Raw genomic sequence first — 23673 nt, forward strand, 5'->3', positions numbered from 1 at the left:
TTGGGTAAACAGAAAGCACACATCCTTAAAAATGTATGCAAAGTGCAGAAGTTCATAGCTTAGGCTTAGCTTGCAAATAAAAAGGCAGAGACATTTGTACTCCAATTAGGAAATCAGAGACAGCCTTGAGTGATTTAATTGCGGTACTTTTTTACCACATAGAATAGTTGAGAACAGCTTAGCAATTGTTATAAAACAAATGAAAAGCTTAGCAGATCAGGTTAAATGAAGCAAGGTGTCTTTCATTGTTAAAAGAGGAGCTTAGCCTACTCTGCTCACTTTATACTTTTGACTGCAAGGCCAAGTATAGCTCCAATGTTGTACTTAAGTTTGCTGACATCACCACTGTTATTGGCCGAATCAAAGGTGGTGACAAACTGGCATATTGGAGAGAGATTGAAGATCTGATTGAATGGCACCACTACAACAACCTCGCACTCAACATCAGCAAAAGCAAAGGGCTGATTATTCACTACAGGAAGAAATTGTAGGTCCACAAGCCAGTCTTCATTAAGAGATCAGAGTTGGGAGGGTTTGTAACTTTAAATTCTCTGGTGTTATCACATCAGAGGATCTGACCTGGGGTGGGGGGGTGTATGTGTGTGTGTGTGCATTTATATACACACACCCCCCCCAACTAAATAATCTTCCTCCAGACCACAGTGCACCACAGAGTACATAAAACAATTACAAGTTAATAAAATATAATTCAGAGTATATAGTGAATGGGTGTTTACAATTCTGCAGTTTCTTGCAGTGACATGCAAAACAGTTGCATATCAAGCTATGACACACCCAGATAGGATGCTTTAAAACAGACAAGGAATTTTGTAGATGCTGTAAATCTTGTGCCACATGACCCTGAGCAATGTGCAGCAACAGCATCCCCCCACACAAAGTCAATAATCTGCACTTTTGTTTTGCTGACATTGAGGGAAGGTCGTTGTCATGACACCACGCTACTAAGCTCTTCATTTCCTTCCTGTACTCCAACTCATTGCTATGAGAGATATAGACCACTACAGTTGTATCTGTGGTGAACTACAAATACCTGTCTGGACACGCTCCCCCTCCCCCCCTGACTGCTCCTGTGGCTCCTCCCACAGACCCCTGTATAAAGGTGATTGGAGGCACTGCTCCTCCCTCAGTTTCCAGGATGTTGTGTGGTGGGCTCTTGCTGCTGACGGTGCTGTCTTCCAGCTAATAAAAGCCTATCTCAACTCACATTTCTGAGAATTATTCATGGTGCATCAGGATAATCTCCAAAATGGAGTTAGAAACAGGGAGTAGATTGGGGAGTTGATGATTAAACTTTGTGGAACACCAGTGTTTAGAATAATTGTATGAAGATGTTGCTGCTCATCCTTGATGATTGTTACTCTATTGGTCATGAAGTCAAGGATCTAGTTGCCGTGGGGTATTAATTCCCAGAGTACAGAGTTTGTTGGATTTATAGTATTGCAGGCAGAGCTATCATGAGTATATGGAAAAACCAGAGACTACCAATGTGCATCTGAGAGTACTGATAATGCAATTAAACCTTGTACTTGCTGGTGAACCCAAGAACTGTACTAATCTTCACCAACCTAATGAAAGCTGAGAAGATGCCATATTATTTACTGGTCAGTACTGAGGTAGTTGATTAGGGCATGGGGGTAACAGGGACATTATAACTGGACTGAGCATGGAAAAGCAAATAGAATTGAGCAGTGCCGTAATACCATTTCAGAACAAATAGCCTGCTCCCACTTTTGTCAGAAATTGGAACAGAGAGAAAAGATTTGCTAGCAGCTAAAGGATTCTATCAAATAAACACATTGAAGATTTGAGTTGAGAAAACTGGTGAGAAGTCATGAAATCAAACCAAAAGGACATTTACTCAAGAAAAAAAACAAAACAAATATATGAAATAGAAATGCAAAATATTAGAGGTACTCAGGTCTGTGAGTATGTGCAACAGTATAAATGTTTCAAGTCAATAAACCTCCAACAGAAGGGAAAACATGAGAAAACAAGTATGTTTTAAGTTACAGAGAGATAGAGCAAAAGGTGTCATAACCAGCCTTTGTTTGCGTCAGGTTGGCCAAAAATTCATCTATTCCTTTAATAAAACAATGTGTTACTATTTTCTCCACAAGTGCTACTTGATCTGTTAAACATTTCCAGCTTTCAGATTTTATTTCAGGTTTCCAGTAATGGCTGTGTTCCAATCATATTTCCAGTAATTTTTTCCCCACTGTAATACTCCCATTCATTTCCCTCTGTTTACATTCCACAAGGCTGATCAGATTTCAATAGTGCACAGTAATTCCTCTTTCTTAGAGGACAACATAAGCACTAAGTCACCAAACAGATGTCGCCATCTTAGCAGACAGTTACTTTGTTTACTTCAGTCTTCTGCAACTTAAAATGCCCTTTTCTCACTTTTGCCTTTCCAATGGAATTATAACTTTCTCCATCTCTTGATACCTATCTGCTGTTTAAATGCCATGTCCAGCACTGTGTAGAGCTGTTCTTAAGTATAAAGACCTTCTATAACTTGAAATTCTGTAACTCTCAGATTCTAAGTAGAACAATAAAATGTGATTTATGACACATAAAGATGCAAATTGGGGTAATAATTTTTTAAAGGGTTGAACTATTCTAGCTAGCTTTCAAGTATCTTTCAGCAGAACAAATAAATAAGGTTGAAAGTCTTCTAATTTTTAAACAAGTAGGGAAGAAGCTGTGCCAAAATTGTTGTTTGGAGAAATTGTACAGGAGCCTGAAGACCCACAATCCTTGCTTACAAAAAGCTTCTCCCACCTGTCATCAGATTTCTGAACGGTCCACGAGTCCATGAACACTACTTTGTTATTCCTCATTTTCAGTAACATAGTAATTTTTTATATCCAGCACTATACTATTGCTGCAAAACAAATTGCACATCAGTGGTAATAAAGCTAATTCTGATTCTACTGGCAGACTCACAAGAAATTAAGCCATTTTGTCGTCAAGCTGATGCTTACAATTTCCTGAATCAGTAACAATGCATAAAAGTCTTAGAACTCAAAAAGTATTAGAATTATGTACACTTTGATGATTGAAATAGCAAATTCTTATTAAAGATATTACCTGATTGTTCGGCTTATTAGACAGGCACTTGCCAAAGTAAAGTGTATCTTTATCACACAGACTGCCACATGCTGATCCATCAATAATTCCTTTCTGGTATTTATCACACTAGAAAAATTCAGAAACACTGTTACATGGAAAGTATTCTAACGTAAATAATCTAAAACTTTTTAAACATCTACACAATTTGTAGTAGTGATCACTCATTTAATCAGAAAATACTTTCTACAAAGTGATCAAAATGAATCACAAATATACAACAGAAAATGACTGATTGCACAAATATTCACCCCCCCCCTTTAATATGGCACACCAAATCATCACTGGTGTAGCCAAATGGTTTTAGAAGCCACATAATTGGTTAAATGGAGATCTGTTTTTGAAGAGCTGTATGCAGTCAGTGTTTCAATTGACTGTAGTAAAAATATACTTGTATCTGGAAGGTCCAACTGCTGGTGAGTCAGTATCCTGGCAAAAACTACACCAAAATGACAAAAGAACATTCCAAGCAACTCCACTAAGAGGTTATTGAAGAGCACAAGTCAGAAGATGGACACAAGAAAATTTTCACTGAATATCCCTTGGAATACAGTTAAGTCAATCAAGAAATGGAAAGAGTATGGCACAGCTGTAAACCTGCCTAGAACAAGCAGTTCACAAAAATTGAGTGTGCAAGAAGGGGACGAGTGAGGGAGGCCACCAAGAGACCTATGGCAACTCTGGAGTAGTATCAAGCTTCAATGGCTGAGATGGGAGAGACTGTTCATACAACAACTGTTGCCCGGGTGCTTCACCAGTTGCAGAGTGGCAAAGAGAAAGACACCTGTGAAAAAAAACTCACATGAAATCTCGGCTAGATTTTGCCAGAAGGAAGACTCTGAAGTCAGCTGGAAGAAGGTTTCACAGTCTGATGAAACCAAAACTGAACTTATTGGCCACACTAAACATCGCATATCAAAAACACATGATCCCTACTGTGAAGCATAGGGGTGACAGCATTATACTGTGGGGATGTTACACTGCAGCAGGCCCTGGAAGGCTTGTGAAGGTAGGGGGCAAAATGAATGCAGCAAAATACAGGGAAATCTTGGATGAAAACCTGATGTAGTCTACAAGAGAACTGCGACTTGGGAGAAGATTTGTTTTCGAGCAAGAAAATGAACCCAACCATAAAGGCAAAGCTATATAAACAGGAACAGCTTAAAAACAGCAAAGTTAAAGTCCTGGACTGGCCAAGTTAGAATCCATACCTCAATTCAACTGAGAATTTATGGCTGGACTTGGAAAGGGCTGTTCACTCACAATCCCCATGCAATCTGAAAGAACTTGAGCAGTTTTGTAAAGAAAAATGGGGGGGAAATTGCAACACCCAGATGTGCAAAGCTGATAAGGAACCATCCACACAGACTTGAGGCTGTAATTGCTACCAAAGGTGCATCCACTAAATACTGACTTGAAGGGGTTGACTACTTAAGCAATCAATTATTTTGTCTTTTATATTTGTAATTAATTTAGATAATTTTGTACAGATCTGTTTTCATTTTGACATGAAAGAATCTTTTTGTTTATCAGTGTCAAAAAAGCCAAATTAAATCCATCGTGATTCAATGTTGTAAAACAATAAAACATGAAAACGACAGGGGTGGGAGGGGATGAAAGGTGAATACTTCTTTTTTCAGGCACTATATATGGTGATATACATGTACTTTGAACACTGTAATAGACTTGTATTACTTAATTCTTAAATGGTTGCTGAAACACAGGAGATCATAACATGTTTATTATCCAGAAAAATGAGGCTTATAATGAATAATCCAGAAGTATAATTGCTCATTCCATTTGTGACCAAAAAGGAAAGGGCTTTCATCTTGGAGTGTGTCAATATTTTAAGTATTATCAGAGCCCTGAATATCTATACAGCCTAATTTGTTCATCCCAATACTGTTGTAATGGTAGGTAGCTGTCCTCGCTCAGTCTTTGCTGCTGTGTCTGTTTAGAGTTTTGGGGTCAGATGTCTGTCATGTTACCAGCAGCAGCTGAAGCCAGTTTTCAGATAATGCTGTACTTATGATCTCCTTTAACAGGAACACACAGGGTATAGAGGAAATGTGTTTGTTGGACAAACCTTTGCACTGACTAATCATCTGGTGAAGTTTAAAAAACAAACAAACTGAGAAGCTAATTTCAGGCAAAGAAAAAGAAATAAATCACATGGCCAATTTGTTATAGTTTATTTACCTCACAGATTTATTATGTTGTATTGTATGTTTATGTCTATATTCTCTAGAGTTAAAGGTAACAAAGTATTTTATTGAAGCAGGCAAGACATGACAATAGGTATTGAGATGTTACGCTACTTGGAGATCTTGAACAAGAGGATATAGTTACAGAATGGAAGGGATGGGTTGGGAGGGAGGTTGGGGTGGTGCAAGCAAGAATTACTTGGAAAGAAAAGAACGGCAAATCTATGGCATTCTGAATGTCAGTGAGGTGAGGCTAAATAATGAGAAAACTTTGAGGAACACACACACCCCCCCCCCCCCCCCCCAAGACTTTTCCACAGTTCTGTATTTTTCAACTTGGAGCAGAGAGTGCATTTGTAAATCTGGTGGGAGTAAAGGATGTTGGGAATGGCGAGGGTGGAGCATCACAGGAGAAGTGTGGGACAGGTGCCAGAGAAGTGCCAGAACGTGACTAGGGTAGAGACACGCTCAGCCCTGAGACACCAGGCAAGGTCATTTGATTCCAAGCAATTGGTTTAGCAATCATTACAGAATGTCTCTCTGGTGTTGTCCACTGCCTCCCCTCTTCCTTTTTTCCCCCCAAACCACTATTCCCCTCTCTCTGCCCTCTTCTACTCTCAGCCCAAAATAGAGACCCATATCAGAATCAGTTTTATTATCACTGAAATGTCATGATTTTTTTGCAGCAGTACAATACATAGAATTACTACAGTACTGTGCAAAAGCCTTAAGCACCCTAGCTATATACATGTGCCTCAGACTTTCGCACAGTACTGTACATCACCATTAAAATGTTAGTTTTAGTACCAGCCTTAGTATGTGCACACATTTCTCACTTCATTGCCCCCCTTTTTTATAGTAGTAATGCAGACTCAATTTCTTTGCATTTATCTCCAATGCACAACCCATAAGATCTTCATTTTCTGAAGCAGCACTGGTCTTTTGGATTGTGTTATGGTATATACAATATGTGCATCAAACACATAGGTTAAAAAAGATGAAGTCCTAAAAAGCTGATTTAGGATGTGAAGACACAAATTAAAAAGTAGGGTATCAAACAGTGTTCATCTCAAGATTACTGCCAATGTTGGTTGCTACTGTATTTTTAAGATATTACATGCTGTTATAATAAATTTTCCAATTAATGTGTTTAAGGTGAGCATAGGAAAGAGACCAGAAGGCATTTGACAAGGGACTATGTAAAAGGCCAGTGTACAATGCAAGAACTCAGACTTACAGGGGAAATGTGCAAGTTTAAACTGAATATTGGTTAAACTGATCTCAGGCTAGAAGTGCCCCAGAGATCAGATCTTGGCTCTCAGTTATTTATAATTAAATCCTGAAGGACTTCTGAGTATTAAAGATGACACTAAAACAGGTGGGAAGGCATGTCATGAAGATATTTGCAGTCTGTAGCAAAACATGGAAAGAGTTATTCAGCAAAATCTTGGCAGATGAAGTTTAATATGGGGAAGTGTGAAGTCAAGCTCTTCACTCACAGGATTCAAAATGCAGTTTATCTTCTAAATGGAAAGATCGCAAGTAATTCAAGTAAAGAGAGATCCAGTAGTTTTTCCTGCATTGACACAAAAAGTTAACAGGTATGTCCAATAAGTAGTTAAGATGGCAAATGGTGTTTTTGTCCTTTATTTGCAAAGGAGCAGAAGAATAGACGAGTTACCACAGTATAAAATATTGGTGAGGGTACATCTGGACTTGCATCTGTTTTGATTGCTTTATTTAAGCAAGGATATGCTAGTATTGGAGACTGTCCAAAAGAAATTCACAAGGCTAATAATTCATCTGATGAGACAGTTGTCATTGCAAAAGGACTTCAATACAAGACTGTACATATTAGATGGAGGGAGATGCCTCTGATAGTAGGAGTTCAGAATCAGGTGTCACAGCCTCAGGACATGGAATATTTTATTTGGAGCTGAGATCAATAGGAATTCCTTCATCCAGGGAGTGGTGAACATGTGGAATTTGCCACTACAGAATTAAGTTCAAAAAACTGGTAAATACATTTCTTATTTGAAAAGATATCAATTGGTGAGCAGCCAGGTTAAGTTGGATGGTGGATTGGGTCCAAAGGCCTGAGTGTTTTACCTTTGTCCTGCATTTCATGTTTCCAGTTGCAGTAAAGTTTATATGACTCCTTGTGCCTGTCCTGCCATTCAAGTGTGTGTGGCCAAGGAGATGCATTAACTCAAGTAGATAGCAATGCAGTTAACAATCAGATCAGTCATCAGAATGTTGGCTTGCCTTTGTGTACTTAGTGGCCTAATTCTGCTTCTAGTTTGTACATTTTTAAATACTCAGTGAATGGGTAGAAAAATCCAAAGCTTCATTGACAACTGATGAAGAAATTTCTTCTCAGCTCATTTCGGAGTAGAAAAGTGACAAATGAAATACAATGCTGGAAAATGTATGATCATGCATTTTGCTAGTAGAAATAAATGTGCAGACAATTTTCTAAATGGGGAGATGCAGAGGGACGAGTCCTTGTGTAGAACACCCTGAAGGTTAACTTGAAGGTTGAGTCGGTGGTGAGGAAGGCAAATGCCATTTCAAAAGGTCTAGAATACAAGAGGAAAGAAGTGATGCCGAGGCTTTGTAAAGCACTGGTGAGACCTCACCTTGAGTATTGTGAACAGTTTTGGGCCCCTCATCTTAGGAAAGATGTGCTGGCATTGGAGAAGATACAGAGGAGGCTCACAAGGATGATTCAAAGAATGAGAGGGTTATCATACGAGGAACGTCTGATGGCTCAGGGCCTGTACTATCTGGAATTCAGAAGGATGAAGGAGGATTTCATTGAAACTTTTGAATGTTAAAAGGCCCAGACAGAATAGATGTGGAAAAGATGTTTCCCATGGTGAGAGTTTAGGACAAGAGGGTACATCCTCAGGATAGAGGGGCACCCTTTCATAACAGAGATGTGGATTAATTTCTTTAGCCAAAAGGATGGTGAATTTGTTGCCACATGCAGCTGTGGAGACCAGGTCATTGGGTGTATTTAAGGAAGAGATTGATAAGATTCTTAAATGAACATGGCATTAAAGGTTACAGGAAGAAGGCCAGGAACTGGAGTTGAGGAGGAGATAGAAAAAAGGATCAGCCATGATTGAATGGAGGAGAAGGCTCGATGGGCCAGATGGCCTAATTCTGGTCCTATGTCTTATGGTTTTATATTCTGGAGCAGCAATATATCCAATTCTTATGTAATTTTTGTTGTTCAAAGTATTAAAGCCTCTATTTACATTGGTACATTATTTACAAGGACATCCTCACTTTGAGGATCTTTTAGACCTACGTATTAAGTTCAAGTTCATTGTCATATACATTTTGTGTATTTAATTTAAAATTTCAGTAATATTTGACTAATATTGTAAATATTGTTGGATTATGCATTTGTTTGCTTCAATGACTCATTACATTGTGTGTAAAAGTACATGAATGGCTAACTGTTGCAGCACGACAAGATGTTAAGAGTTCTTTTAAAAAAAAGCACAGCAGTTTTAAAAATAAAAGAAATTGCAGCACTTCTCCCTCCCCACCCCCCCCACCCCCCGCAAGATATTGGAGTTTAAAAAAAAAGCCAGAAAACTGAAGAATTCACAGGTTTATAAACAGCAAGTACCAGGTATAATAATCATAACTTTAAAAAAAAGGCAGAAGGGCTAGCTATATAGGAAAGATAGACTCATTCGATTGCTCAAAGGATAAGTAGATATTGTATACTGAGCAAACTGAGCAATATTTTGAAGCAAACGAAGTAGCCAATGAAGAGTGAGTAACACACACAAAATGCAGGAGGAACTCATTAGGCCAGACAGTATCTACTGGGAGTGGGGGGGGGGGGAAAGAGAGAGTAGTTGGCATTTCGGGCTAATACACTTCAGCAGGACTGAGCAGGACTGGAGGAAAAGAAGTGCCAATTTTACTGAGTGCACAGCTTGCTTGTAAGTTTAACTGCTCCAACCAAAACAGCTAATACGAGCTTTAATAATATTATGAAACTAATGCAGGAACATTTAGAACCAAAACCATTATTGATTTCAGAATGATTTAGGTTTCAAAAATGGAATCAAAAGGAAGGGGAGTCCATTTCAGCATACAAGCTGAATTGAAGGAGTTGCATGAACATTATCAGTTCAGTAATGGCTTAATAATGCACTGAGAGATTGTTTAACTTGGGGAATCTTACAAGAAGGCATTCAAAACAAAAGCTCTTAAATGAAACACAATTTACATTTAAAAAAGCAGTTGAAATTGCTGTATCAATGGAAACAACAGACATAAATGCAATTGAGTTACAGTGAGGAATGAAATTGCAAAATTTAAACAGAAACCTGCCTGGCTGAATAAATTGTGTTACTGTTGTGGCAGGGGCTCATACAGACCAGACCAATGCAGAAAATGCAAAGTAGGACAACAAAAAGCATGTTGGGCAAACAGAAATAAGTGGATTGCACAGAGAAGAGAAAAAAAATCAAGTTGCAGTTTCAGAAACAGCATTATTTCGAATGTTGTTGATGAAATAACTAATTATGACAGTGACACAGGATTGAGTAGCCTTGAGATTTAAAATGTGAAAACTAACAATGAACATGCAAAATGGCTTAGACCAGAAATGAACAGCAAAAGAATTCAAATGGAATTGGACACTGGTTCAGTCATTTCAGTCATTCCATAAAATGAGTAAATGGCATTTCAAAGAAACTGAACTGAAGCCTACAAATATAAACACAACTCCTGTGGGAATAACATTCGTAACAATGAAGTAAAATAACCAACAAACTACATTGAGCTTGTACGTGGTAAATACTGAAAGGCCAGTATTGTTGGGCCATGAGTGACTAAGTTAACTACAACTTGATTGGAGATACATCTGCTATTTGCATGTCACATCCCCTGCAATACAGTCAACTGAAAGCAAAGGTCAAAGGATGTGTCACAGTTGCAGCCCTTTTTAGCATTTGTCAATTAATACAACAGGTTTCTGCCAAACCTGTCTACTCTGCTCCACCCATAAACATACTTCTACTAATAGGGAAGAAATGATAATAGACAATGCAATGTAAGGTGGCTTTCCAAAAGGAAAAAAGTTTAGTGAATGGCATATCACATCACGCCATCATCCTGCTTAAGGGGTGTTGCGCGGGAAACACCCCTGTAAGCTAGTCGTTGCCGCCATACCTGTCCTTCGTAGAGAAGTTCTTTCAGGTCAACACCTCTGACCATCAGGCAGTGGTCAGCTCGTAAGGTCCTGCAGGCACTGCAGGAGAAGGACGAGATGGACACAGTGGAGTGGTTCCCTGAGCAGACCGTCCAGTTCATCTGGCAAAATGCCTCATCGCCAGACCTCACCAACAGGCACCAAGACCTCGCCTGGCTGGCGGTGAGAGGGGCCCTCCCAGTCCGATCCCTCCTGTACACCCGGAACGTCACCTCCACACCCCTCTGCCCACGGGAGGCCTGCGGAGAGGAGTCGTCAGTGACCCACCTCTTTGCACACTGTGGGTTCGTGGAGAAGGTGTGGAGGAGGATGGAAGGGGCTGTGTCGAGGTTCATCCCCAGCAGCTGCATAACAGAGGACTCTCTAATCTACGGGCTGTTCCCAGGGACACACACAGAGACCAACATCCGGTGCTGCTGGCAGATCATCAACTTGGTGAAAGACACTCTTTGGTCGGCCTGAAAGTTGATGGTCTACCAGCACACGGAGATGTCCGTGGGAGAATGCTGCCGACTGGCACATTCTTGGCTGCAGGAGTACATGCTGAGGGATGCACTCAAACTTGGTGTAGCCACCGCAAGGGCCCAGAGGGGAACGACCACAGTCTAGGGTTCTTCTCCTGCGGAAGTTGAGGGGTGGTGGGGGTGGGTGTATACCCCTAAACAAGTGTATGTAAATATGGAATAACAGAGTGCCACGTGGGTGGCGAAAAGTGTGAAAATGTAAAGACAGCAATGGAAACAGTTGTAAAGGATTAAAAGTCATTAAATGGTTTATTGTATATAATTTATTTTTGAATAAAGTATATTTTGTTTAATAAAAATCATCCCGCTTAAAGTAAAAATGCATTTAGACACATTACTTCTGGCTCCATGCTTTTATTTCAATTAGATTTATGATATTCAATTAGATATTACATGTCAATGATTTGGATGATGCTTTGTTGCAAAGTTTGCAGACAATATAAAGATTGGTGGAGGGGCAGGTAATTTTGAGAACGTACAGAGGCTACAGAAGGACAGGCAGATTCTGAGAATGGGCAAAAAAGTGGCAGATGGAATACAGTGTTGGGAAATGTATGGTCATGCACTTTGATAGATGACAAAGGTTGACTATTTTCTAGATGGAGAAAAAAAGTACAAAAAACTGAGGTTGCAAAGGGACTTGGGAGTCGTGCAGGATTCTCTAAAGGCTAATTTGCAGGTTGTGTCTTTGGTGAGGAAGGCAAATGCAATGATAGCATTCATTTCAAGAGAACTAAAATATAAAAGCAAGGATGTTGTGTTGAGACTTTATAAAGCACTGGTGACGACTCACTTGGGAGCATTGTGAGCAAGTTTGGGCCTGTCATGAAGGAATGTGCTGAAACTAGACAGGGTTTAATCCAGTATTAAACAGCTTGTCATATGAAGAGTGGGCCTGTATTCATTGGAATTTAGAAAAGTGAAAGGTGGCCTCATTGAAACTTATTGAATGGCGAAGGCCTTCATAGAATAAATGTTTCCTATGGTGGGAGAATTTAGGACCAGAAGACACAGCCTCAGCATAAAGGGCTGTCCTTTCAGAATGGAGATGAGGGAAAATTCTTTAGCCAGAGTGTGGTGAATCTGTGGAAATTATTGCCATAGGCAACTGTGGAGACCAAATCTTTATGTATATTTAAGGCAGAGGTTGATAGATTCTTGATTGGTCAGGGCATGAGTAATAGGTGTGGTGGGGGGAGGGGGGAGAAGGGTGGAAGCAGGAGATTGGGACCAAAAGAAAAAAAATGGATCAGCCATGATGAAATGGTGGAGTAGACTCAATGGGCCAAATGGCCTAATTCTGCCCCTATATCTTATGGTCTTATTTATGTTTTGGAGTTACAAATCAAAATGTGTACCACCAATGAAACAACCTTCCTCTGGACTAAGATGCACAACATAGTACATACAACTCATACACAATACATACAGTAAAATTACTACAAATAAAATATACTGCAAAATATTGATATTTTGTGTAAGATGCATTCACGGCACAAGTTAAAAAGTAAACACCATGATGCTACTGCCATTTTATACGTGATGAGACCTGGGTAGTGTCAGGGAGTTCAGTAGTTTTGTGACCTGGGGGTGGGGTGGGGAAGCCGTTTCCCCATCCTAAGAGTCCTTGTCCTAATGGTATGGTACCTCCTGTCTGGATGATAGGGGTCAAAGAGATTGTGGGATGGATGAGAGGGATCCTTGATAATGTTAAAGACCCTGCATATGTAGCATTCCTGATAATCATCTCGGATGGGTGCAAGGGAAACCCAGATGTCCTTCTCAGCAGTCCTCACAATCCTTTGTTGGGTCTTGCAGTCAGATGCCTTACAATTCCCATACTGGATGGTTAGCATTGCTCCAAGCAAACAGTTGTATACCAAGGCAAGAAAATTGTTATGTAAAAGACAGGAACTTGTTTTGCATTTTATAATGACAGCCCGCATGATGATTGCATAAGCTGCACACTTTTCAAAGATACCACTTCTCTAAAATCATTTTATTAAGCAAAGTGTCCATATGAAGAATCGTTAAATTTATTACATGCAGGATAAGACCACAGTAAAGCACTAAAATTAGTTTACTTTTTAGCTTTAATAATTCACTAAATTACCACACATCTTAATAACTAGAACAGAAATACTAATACTCACAATTATTTTCTTGCAATCGTGAGCTCGGCACAATTCTGTGTAAGCGGAGTATTGTACGTACACCACCCAGCTCCCAACAAACACAGCAAGCCACGAGAAGAAGAGATACTTGACACGTACACATGGCAAGCGGGCCTGTGAGCACAAAAAGAATATTTTTCGCTAATGGTATCTGAAGTGAATGTTGTCTATCCCAAACATATCAACATTTCTATTTGAAAAGCATTACAAAATTACAAGTTTTATTCCATATTTGGCAGAGATAAAAGCAAAATGCCAGAGCAAAAAGGAACAAGCTAACAGCAATAGTTAAGTCAGGGTTATGCAGCAGTAAAACAGGCCCTTCTGCCCAACAAGTTAACAATGATCTGCAGTGAACTAATGCAAGCAAAACACAAAGGTACAAGAGATCTTAGAAATAATTGTGAAACTGCCTGCAAAGTTAGTGAACAAGGCAGATTCAATGCTAAAATTTGGGATGAAATGATTAAATGGTTATGGGCAAAATAATGAACACAAAGGAGGGGATTAGTACAGAGAAGACAAACCCCACCATAGACTAAAAGGAATGACCAATTTCTGATGCATTCCATATCACCCTTGAAGTGTCAGTACTGCATTTGATTGATTGTACCAAAGACTATTTGAAGATCAAGACCCAATATTTAGCACCAAATTTGTTAGTCTATTGTGCACAACGGTGACCACAATGCTCTCAAGTGCTAGATACCTGGACTAACCAGAGTAGGCACTGGAAACTTAATGATGTCTTTACAAAATAGATATTTCCTCTTATCACAGGTGACAAAAACCAGAGGACACCAAAGACTGTTTTAACATTATAAGAATGGAAATCACTCAGGGTGGCCAAGGACAAGACTCAAACATCAACTGATGTATGGAAATCACTTAGATAAAAGCAACCATTTAATGTAGTCCCCTTTAGTCTTCATGGGAAGTTTGCAAAGTTGTCCTGTGCAATAACAGAGTAAGACAGCAAGGTCAGAATCTGACTGTACTTAGAACAGCTCAGGAGCTGGAGCTAGAAGCAGTCTGGATGCCTAACTTTTGACTGAAACAACCATAACCAACTTTCTACACTTGCTGCATTCCAGAAATTGTTTATTAGTCAAGACTTCAATTACTCAGCTGTTCATGAAGATATATTTTTATTCAATTCTCCCTATTATGTTAATTACTGCAACTCTTAAGCATCTGGTATACTGCTAGTTACGATACTTAAACTCAGAATCAATTGTAACTCCCCTGGGTGAAGCTAATCCCTTAGAACACATTATGCCTTTCACAGTATAGGCAACAAATCACAACGTCTCCTATAATTCTTGATGCATCAGTAAAACAGCCAATATAATCAAATATCCCATCCAGCCATGGCACAGAAGATACAAAAGCATGAAGCGCATACCACCAGGCTCAAGGACAGCTTCTATCCTGCCGTTACAAGACTATTGAGTAGTCCAGTAATACAATAAGATGGACTCTTGACCTCACAATCTGGCTCATTATGGCCTTGCATCTTATTAGTTACTAGTATGGCACTTTCTCAGCAACCAAACCGATATTGCTTTCTGTTATTCCTTTTCCCTTGTACTACCTCAAAGCACTGCTATAATGAAATTATCTCAATGGATGACATGCAAAACAAAATTTTTTCCACTGTACCTTGCTGCACATTATTATAACAAACCAATTTACTTGCCAAGAATACCCTGCCTGTATTTCAAAGTAAACTTTGGCATTAAGATTATGAGGAGCATGGACCCAAGTATAAACCACAATTTGTAGATTTCTATTCTGCCTGGGAAATAAATCTCTACTCTTTCATTGCTGTTGGAATCCTTATCAGCAATGTTGTGGGAATACCTTCCAGAAAGTCCAGTGACTGAAGTTGGCTCAGTCTTAAACAATAAAAACTTGACATTAACAGTGATGACCAGCTCTTGCAAATGAAAAACTAAAATTTGAAACTATTAATCATATTAGATAGGCAATTATTTGCTATGACAAACACATATAGCTAACACCTGTAGATTCACAGAGTTTTACTTTTTCAGTTAACAAGAGCAGCACAGTAAACTATAATCATATCATATGCAGACCCAAAAATGTGGCACTAAGCTGGACACTTTTTCAGCAAGTTCCAACTCCAAGAAGAACCACAACAAAAAGCTAGTACTTACAGTCAATGAGCCAGGACCCAAATTTGGGCCACTGGTACCACCTAGAGGGAAATAATTCTTATAGCAATTTTTGGCAAGGTATACAAGCCCAGTACTAGAAAATATATGATAGCATTGCAGTAGTGGTAGCTTTCTGTGTGTTATTACTCTGTTTATAACCCCATGCCAATACACACTTTTCAAGACTATACATAACACAGAATAAAGCACTCTACTTCAAACTGATGGTTCTCTTATTATTGACGCTTTGTCTTTGAAAGTTGGTGGGAATATAGCTCAGACTATATGTTTTTCAGAAAAGTTGTTAGAAGTAGCATCTCTACAAATGTCATCTATTACTGGCAGTGACAACACAGTGACTATACATCAGATGTACTTCTGTTTTCATGTTCTGTTTCACATTTATATCTTGCATATCACCATTCATACATACATTTAAATCACCTTTGCAGCAGGTGCTTTTTTCACCAGCAATGTTTTTTTTCCCTTGTTTCAGATACTGTGGTGGAGGGATAGTCCTGCACAATAGAGAGAGAAGAGTAGATTTAGATCTGGAGTAGCTGAATCACTGCTTCCGAATGGAGAGCCAGAAGCACAAAGAATCTATTAAGAAGCAGTGTATCATACACCAGAAAACATTAAAAGAAAATGATTATCATTTAGTTGGTCCTTAAGACTATAAATCCTGGAAAACATTACTTGAAGCAGCCAAAGTGAGAAACTATGCCCCTACTTTAGACGTTGCTAGAGAACTTGGAGAAAAAGTCCCAAGAATCTACTATCACCGAAAATGCCGAAGCCTCTTCACCATGAAGATAGACTTAGACTCTGAAAAGGAAAGCTGATGAGAATACCCATACATCAAAAAGGCCAAATAGGAGATCTTCATCAGAAGCAAGGATGTATGATCAAATCTGAATTTTTTGTAATAAGTTGAGATTTCTGAAGGGCTCCAAGTCACATGAAAAGCTTACACAAGCTGTACAACTCAGAGCTGACCAAACACTACGAGAATGTGCAACCCAAAAGTAAGATGAAAAGATTCTAGCAGTAACAAGCAGAGACACAGCTGCTGCAGAGGCCCACTAACATGATTCATGCTACAAGGATTATACCAGAATCAAGAAAAAGGAAAAAGTACAAAGAGAATGATGATGAAAGAGATGGTGATAAACTGTATAAAAGGATTAGAAAGGGAAGCCGATAAAGACCTTCTCACGTACTGTATATCAGAACTGATATCATACCCAACAAGATGATTGTACAAGTCACTTCTTTGGTTGTGAAACCTGAATCTTTCATGCTATCTGGTGGAGTTACACTCCTGCAAGATTCTACAAGGAAGCACATTCGTAGGAAACTGGAATCTGAGCTGGGCAATTCAGTAGATATATTTCCAGATGACAACGGAAAATTGTTAATGGTTCCTGAAAGTGTATCATTAAGGGACTTTGTATCGGAAAATCAAACTCGACAGAGGGAACTCAAAGTTGGAAGGGCCAAGGCAACCAATTTCGACAAGATCATAGATCAGACTTTATCACATATCAGATCGATCATTAAATAGGAGATGACTGACTCCCTGGCCATTCTATCCATCTGGTATGAAAGACAGTGCTCATACCTCCATAATCGGATCAACTACAGTGGTTTCTTGGTGGACTGCTCACTGGAAATCCTGACACCAAACTCAAACACAGAGGGTCACTGCTCTGGTTCAATCATAGTCAGGACATTATATATGCTGTGACATGTGATCAACATAAACCACCAAATCACATTCTACTTCCTTTTGCAGTAAAAACACTGACAGCTAACAATGAACTCATCCAAATACTGAACAGGCTTGGGCATGGGGTATCTTACTCCCAACTTAAAGAGAACGACACTGCTCTCTGTCTCCAAAAGCTAGCAACAGCCTCCAACCAGAGAATTGTACTTCCAGCCGCCCTCAAGCCTCACATCTTCACCAATCTTGCATGGGACAACATCTCATGGGAAACTCTCACTGAAAAAGGTGTATCAGAGTCAATGGCATAGTGGTACAGGCCGATGTCTATGGACCACATCTGCCAAGAGCTGAGCTTCCACATATTGAGAAACCAAAGCAGAGATCAGTCACCATTGAGGACCAAAAACTGGAAGTATATCTAGCAGGTGCACGTGTGGGCACACAGCCTCTCCCAACCAGGAAACACTGTCCAGGAAACCAATGAAGCTACTTTTCTTGCCTGCAAGAAGAACCTGGTGTGGACACTTGCAAGGCAAACAGTCTCAATCTGGATTGGTTTTAATATCAGCACCAGGGACCAAGAACCAATCTCACAAGATATTGTTGGGTATCTGCCAGCCATCAATTCACCAGCCACAGAGTTGACCATAGTATTTGAAATCCTGAACCAATCAGAGCTAATCAGGAAGGAACTTCATCTAGAAACAACTGTGGTAGTCATGGATCAAGCACTCTATGCAAAAGCCACTGAAATTGCTTGGAAGCACAAACAGTGCTTCTCCAACATTCTTCTCAGGATGGGGACATTCCATACCATATGTAATGCCTTAGGCATTCTAGGAAAGCAATTTCAGGATGCTGGTCTAAAGGACTTATGCATAGAGGCTGGAATTGTCACAAAGGCGTTCATCAATGGAGTCCTTGATGGTAAACACTACAATCGTGTTGTCAGGGTCCACAAGTACATCTATGAAGCACTGATGAGACGCGCATGGGCAGAGTTCACACCGTGGGTTGAGGACAATGTTACAGTGTTCCAGAGAGGAGTGGGATGATCAAATCATCCTTAGACCATGTGAATGACATGGCCAGTGACTTGAACCAACAGAAGCTGAACAATCTGCTGCAAAGTCCACCCTTAGCTGAGCTGATAACCCTGTGGACAGACTTTCTGGAATACCTCCGTCACAACAAAGGAGAGCTAACTGCTGTTATGGGTGATGAACAGTTCTGATGGACAATGGGGTTCAGAGTTACCCATCCCCCCTCCCTGAGAATCACGAACCATTACTGTTGCTAAGCTGCTCCTGAGAGAGAGATGAAAAAAACATGCAAGAACATCTGCTACAGAAAAGAGAGGGGAGAGAGACTTATTATGACTCCTGCAAGGGTTATTTATCTTCTACCATTTTGCCCATTAAAATTCCTCAGTGGACCGCCGGAGTGGGCTGGTTTGATGGACACAGTCATTCAAAATTGATTGATAGCTGAGACCCCATGAGTAGGGATAAAAGTCAGGTCTGGAGAGACACCCTTCAGACACACCACTGATTGAGTGTTGGAACCCACAGGAAAGATGGGGGCATCAGAGACCGAACAAGGAAATCGGTCAGTTAAACTCACAGTGTTATAGCAGGGCCAGTGGGGACTTGTGTGTGTGTGTGCACTCATGCCAGAGTGACAAGTCCACCGCAGAAGAACGGTCTAGCTGAATGATAGAGGGGTCATAACTGAATGGCCACAACGACACGACGATTAAGAAAGCAAAGGAAGGTTTGGCTGCAGTGGCTATTACATCTCGCTCGCGCTCTCTCTCTCTCCAACAATTACAACACAACAACCATATCTACCTCAGCACGCATGAACTGAACTTATTTTTCTATGACAATTCATTTACCCCTAGACATCGATAGAGCTTGTTTATTATTGATTATTCCCACACTTTTAGATTATTGCTAATTTGTGGTATCTTTATATTTGCATTATTAATATTGATTTGCTTATTTTACTAATAAACACTTTTGAAAGTAGTACCACCAGACTCTAACGGATTCTTCTTTCTCTGCTGGTCAGACACCCAGTTACAGGGTACGTAACACTGCATTCTGGATATCATACATTGACATGGTAGAGAACATAGTACTTGGGCTTCTGCGCACCTCTCATGACGGGGACTGGGAACTGCACCTCCATGCTGTAAGAACCATGATCCCATGGTGCTTTGCCTATGATAAGATGAATTATGCCAGGTACCTGTCCCCTTACTTTGCTCAGATGATGAACCTCCCAGAGAAGAATCATTCTGTGTATGAGGCCTTCAAGACAGGCCAATTCTCAGTGCAGCTGTCAAGTAACAACCCCTTTGGGCAGATCCGTGTGGACCAGGCTATTGAAGCCGCAGTGAAGAAAGACACACAGACTCCTGGAGGCACATCACGGTTCAGCCTGAATGCTGGAGCTATCAAGCGTTACTACATAAACAGCTGAGCACCGCAGTGCATTCCTGGGACAGTTAAGAGAGATGATGCAAGGCAACAAATCAGAGCTTTGTCATGCAGAGCTACAGCGGCTGTGGTGAACTACATATACCTGTCTGGACACGCCCCCTGCTGACTGCTCCTGTGGCTCCTCCCACAGACCCCAGTATAAACGTGATTGAGGCCTGAGCCCGGCCTCATTCTCCAGGATGTAGTATGGTGGTCAACTACTGCTTGTTCTTTCTTCCAGTCAATAAAAGCCGATATTTCGACTTCACATCTCAGAGAGAGTTATTGATGGTGCAAGAGTGGCCAAGAATCCAGAAAGGTGAGGAAGCAGTTTCAGCAGTGGGTAGCCTCATACATGAATGGGTCAACCCACTTACAGAGAACCAGGATCTCATTAGCATCTCTACAGCAAAGGCAGCCCCCAAGGACATTGCCTCCGACTTGATGAAGGCATATGGGATTGGTGAGCAATGCTATGCAACCTTCAAGGATGAGAGGCTAGAGGAAGACCCACCAGCAAAGAAATTCCATGACCCAATGAAAACCAACAAGCTGAAAACATTCAGTGATATGTGTAAGAAGAGAGAAGTGAAATCAAATGGGAGGGCGATCATCCTGAAAGCAGACAGGTCTTTGTTTAGATGCATCATAGTGATGGCACAAGGGCGCAGTCTACGTTAAGTCACTTTTATTGTCATTTCGACCATAACTGCTGGTACAGTACGTAGTAAAAATGAGAACATTTTTCAAGACCATGGTATTACATGACAGTACAAAAACTAGACTGAACTACGTAAAAAAAAAGCAACATAGAGAAAGCTACACTAGAGTACAGACCTACACAGGACTACATAAAGTGCACAAAAACAGTGCAGGCATTACAATAAATAATAAACAGGACAATAGGGCAAGGTGTCAGTCCAGGCTTCGGGTATTGAGGAGTCTGATAGCTTGGGGGAAAGAACCTGTTACATAGTCTGGCCGTGAGAGCCTGAATGCTTCGGAGCCTTTTCCCAGACGGCAGTGGGGAGAAGAGATTGTATGAGGGGTGCATGGGGTCCTTCATAATGCTGTTTCCTTTGCAGATGCAGTGTGTAGTGTAAATGTCCATGATGGCGGGAAGAGAGACCCCAATGATCTTCTCAGCTGACCTCACTATCCGCTGCAGGGTCTTGCAATCCGAGATGGTGCAATTTCCGAACCAGGCAGTGATGCAGCTGCTCAGGATCCTCTCAATACGACCCCTGTAGAATGTGATGAGGATGGGGGTTGGGAGATGGACTTTCCTCAGCCTTTGCAAAAAGTAGAGACGCTGCTGGGCTTTCTTTGCTATGGAGCTGGTGTTGAGGGAGCAGGTGAGATTCTCCGTCAGGTGAACACCAAGAAATTTGGTGCTCTTTATGATCTCTACTGAGGAGCCGTCGATGTTCAGCAGGGAGTGGTCGCTCTGTGCCCTCCAGAAGTCAACAACCATCTCTTTTGTTTTGTTCACATTAAGAGATAGGCTGTTGGCTCTGCACCAGTCCATTAGCCGCTGCACCTCCTCTCTGTAAGCCGACTCATCGTTCTTGCTGATTAGACCCACCACGGTCGTGTCATCGGCGAACTTGATGATACGGTTCCAGCTGTGTGTTGCAGCACAGTGATGGGTCAGCAGAGTGAACAGCAGTGAACTGAGTACACAGCCTGGGGAGCCCCCGTGCTCAGTGTGATTGTGTTGGAGATGCTGGTCCCGATCCAGACTGACCGAGGTCTCCCAGTCAGGAAGTCTAGGATCCAGTTGCAGAGAGAGGTGTTCAGGCCCAGTAGGCTCAGCTTTCCAATCAGTTTCTGAGGGATGATTGTGTTGAATGCTGGACTGAAGTCTATGAACAGCATCCGAACATATGTGTCTTTTTTGTCTAGGTGGGTTAGGGCCAGGTGGAGGGTGGTGGCAATGGCGTCATCTATTGAGCGGTTGGGATGTTACGAAAACTGTAGGGGGTCCAGTGAGGGGGCAGCATGGTCTTGATATGCCTCATTTCGAGCCTCTCGAAACATTTCATGATGATGGATGCAAGTGCAACAGGACAGTAGTCATTTGGGCAGGACACTGAAGACTTCTTCGGCACGGGGACGATGGTGGCAACCTTGAAGCACGTTGGAACGGTGGCACTGTTCAGGGAGATGTTGAAGATGTCAGTGAGAACATCTGCTAGCTGGTCTGCACATCCTTTGAGCACTCTACCAGGAATGTTGTCTGGTCCAGCAGCCTTCCGTGGGTTGACTCTGCACAGGGTTCTTCTCACATTGGCCACGATGAGACACAGCACCTGGTCACTTGTAGGAGGGGTGGACTTCCTTGCCGCAACGTCATTTTCTGCCTCAAATCAGGCGTAGAAGTAATTCAGCGCATCTGGGAGTGAGGCATCACCTGCACAGTCAGGTGATGTTGTCTTGTAATTGGTGATGTCCTGGATACCCTTCCACATGCACCTCGTGTCGCCGCTGTCCTGGAAGTGGCTGTGGATTAGCTGGGCTTGTGCACGCTTTGCCCCTCTGATGGCTCGGGCCAGTTTGGCCCTTGCTGTTGTTAGAGCTGCCTTGTCACCTGCTCTGAAGGTGGAGTCATGGGACCTCTGTGCACGCACCTCTGTGGTCATCCATGGAGGATATCCTTTCTCATCCCCTTGGACCATTGCCCTGGGCCCTGTCCACACCAGGATTGCTGAGAAAGACAAATAAAGCTACTTTAGCCACAACCTTGCAGAAAAATGTAGCAGTAGAAGAGCAACTCCCAGGAAACTCTGCTACAGTGGATGATGGAATGAACTTGGTCCAAAGAGTGAAAGGTGATCAAATTACTTTCAGAGATGTTGCCACAATAATTCTGGGTATGGCTCTGAGGGAAGGCAGTCAGAGTAGCAGAATAGATGTTGTGTTCGACACATACAAGGAGAACTCTATCAAAAGTAGTGGAAGATCTCTATGGGGTAAAGAGACTGGTCATGAATTGCAAGATATCACAAGCACACAGATGGTGAGGCAGTTGAGGAGCTTCCTGACCTGTTAGTAACAAAAAAATTGTCTCATTAGCTTCATTGTCCATGAATGGAGGAAGGCGGAGTACAGAGCAAAGCTACAGGAGAAGATTCTGTATGCAACTGTGAATGACAAATGTTACATAATCACATCTCAAGACAGTGAGGTGGTGTCAGCTCTTCAGTATCAACAAGAAGTAGATGGCTGCCTACTTCTCCATGCTGCCCATGCCACAAGAGAGGGAGACCAATTTGTAGTGATCTGCTCAGAAGACACAGATGTCTTTATCATGTTTTTAGCATTGTTCCAGAAGTGTGGCACGAGAACCTGTAAAAGGCTTGTAGACATCAGGAAGGTTGCTGCCACTGTTGGCATAGAGGTTTGTAGGGCTCTCATCAGGTTGCACGCATTTACAGGATGTGACACTGTAAGTGCTTTTGCAGGCAAAGGGAAGACAAGTTCCCTAAAACTTCTGACCAGCAACAGGGAAACTCAGGACACATTCTTAGAGTTGGGTCAGGAATGGGACCTCTCCCCAGAACTGATGGGCAAACTGCAGGCATTTACATGTCTCCTGCATGCCCCAAAAGCATCGACCGCCAAGGTCAATGAGCTCAGGTATCACCTTTTCTGTGCCAAACAAGATGAAATTGAAAGTCATCAACTCCCACCATGTAAGGACTGCTTAACAAAACATGCACAGCAAGCCAACTACCAGGCTGGTATATGGAGAAGATGTTTGGAGAAGGCCCCACAAGTGCCAAGCCCTGTTGGTAGAGGATGGAAGATGGAGAGAGAAGAGGAAGCTGAACAGTTGGTGGTGCACTGGATGGAAGGCCAGCCAGCACCCGATGCCGTCCTGGATCTACTGATCTGTAACTGTCCAAAAAAATGTTCACTCCCAAGATGAATATGTGTTGCAAATGGCCTCAGGTGTACTGACATTTGTAGACTGGC

The 23673-nt window shown here is 41.4% G+C and overlaps 1 protein-coding gene across 3 annotated transcripts in view; it reads right to left on the reverse strand.

Annotated features, from left to right (window-relative positions):
• The window catches only part of LOC132401744 (divergent protein kinase domain 1A-like), a 77688-nt gene that overhangs the window by 28269 nt on the left and 25746 nt on the right, over positions 1 to 23673 (reverse strand). For all 3 annotated transcript variants that reach the window (XM_059983897.1, XM_059983895.1, XM_059983896.1), the window contains 2 exons: positions 13277 to 13411; positions 3115 to 3222 (listed from right to left, as the gene is read on the reverse strand). In XM_059983897.1, the coding sequence (XP_059839880.1) occupies positions 3115 to 3222; positions 13277 to 13411 (243 nt within the window). The remainder of the gene's footprint in view (positions 1 to 3114; positions 3223 to 13276; positions 13412 to 23673) is intronic.

This window comes from Hypanus sabinus, chromosome 11 (assembly GCF_030144855.1).
Source record: "Hypanus sabinus isolate sHypSab1 chromosome 11, sHypSab1.hap1, whole genome shotgun sequence".
NCBI classification, from domain to species: domain Eukaryota; kingdom Metazoa; phylum Chordata; class Chondrichthyes; order Myliobatiformes; family Dasyatidae; genus Hypanus; species Hypanus sabinus.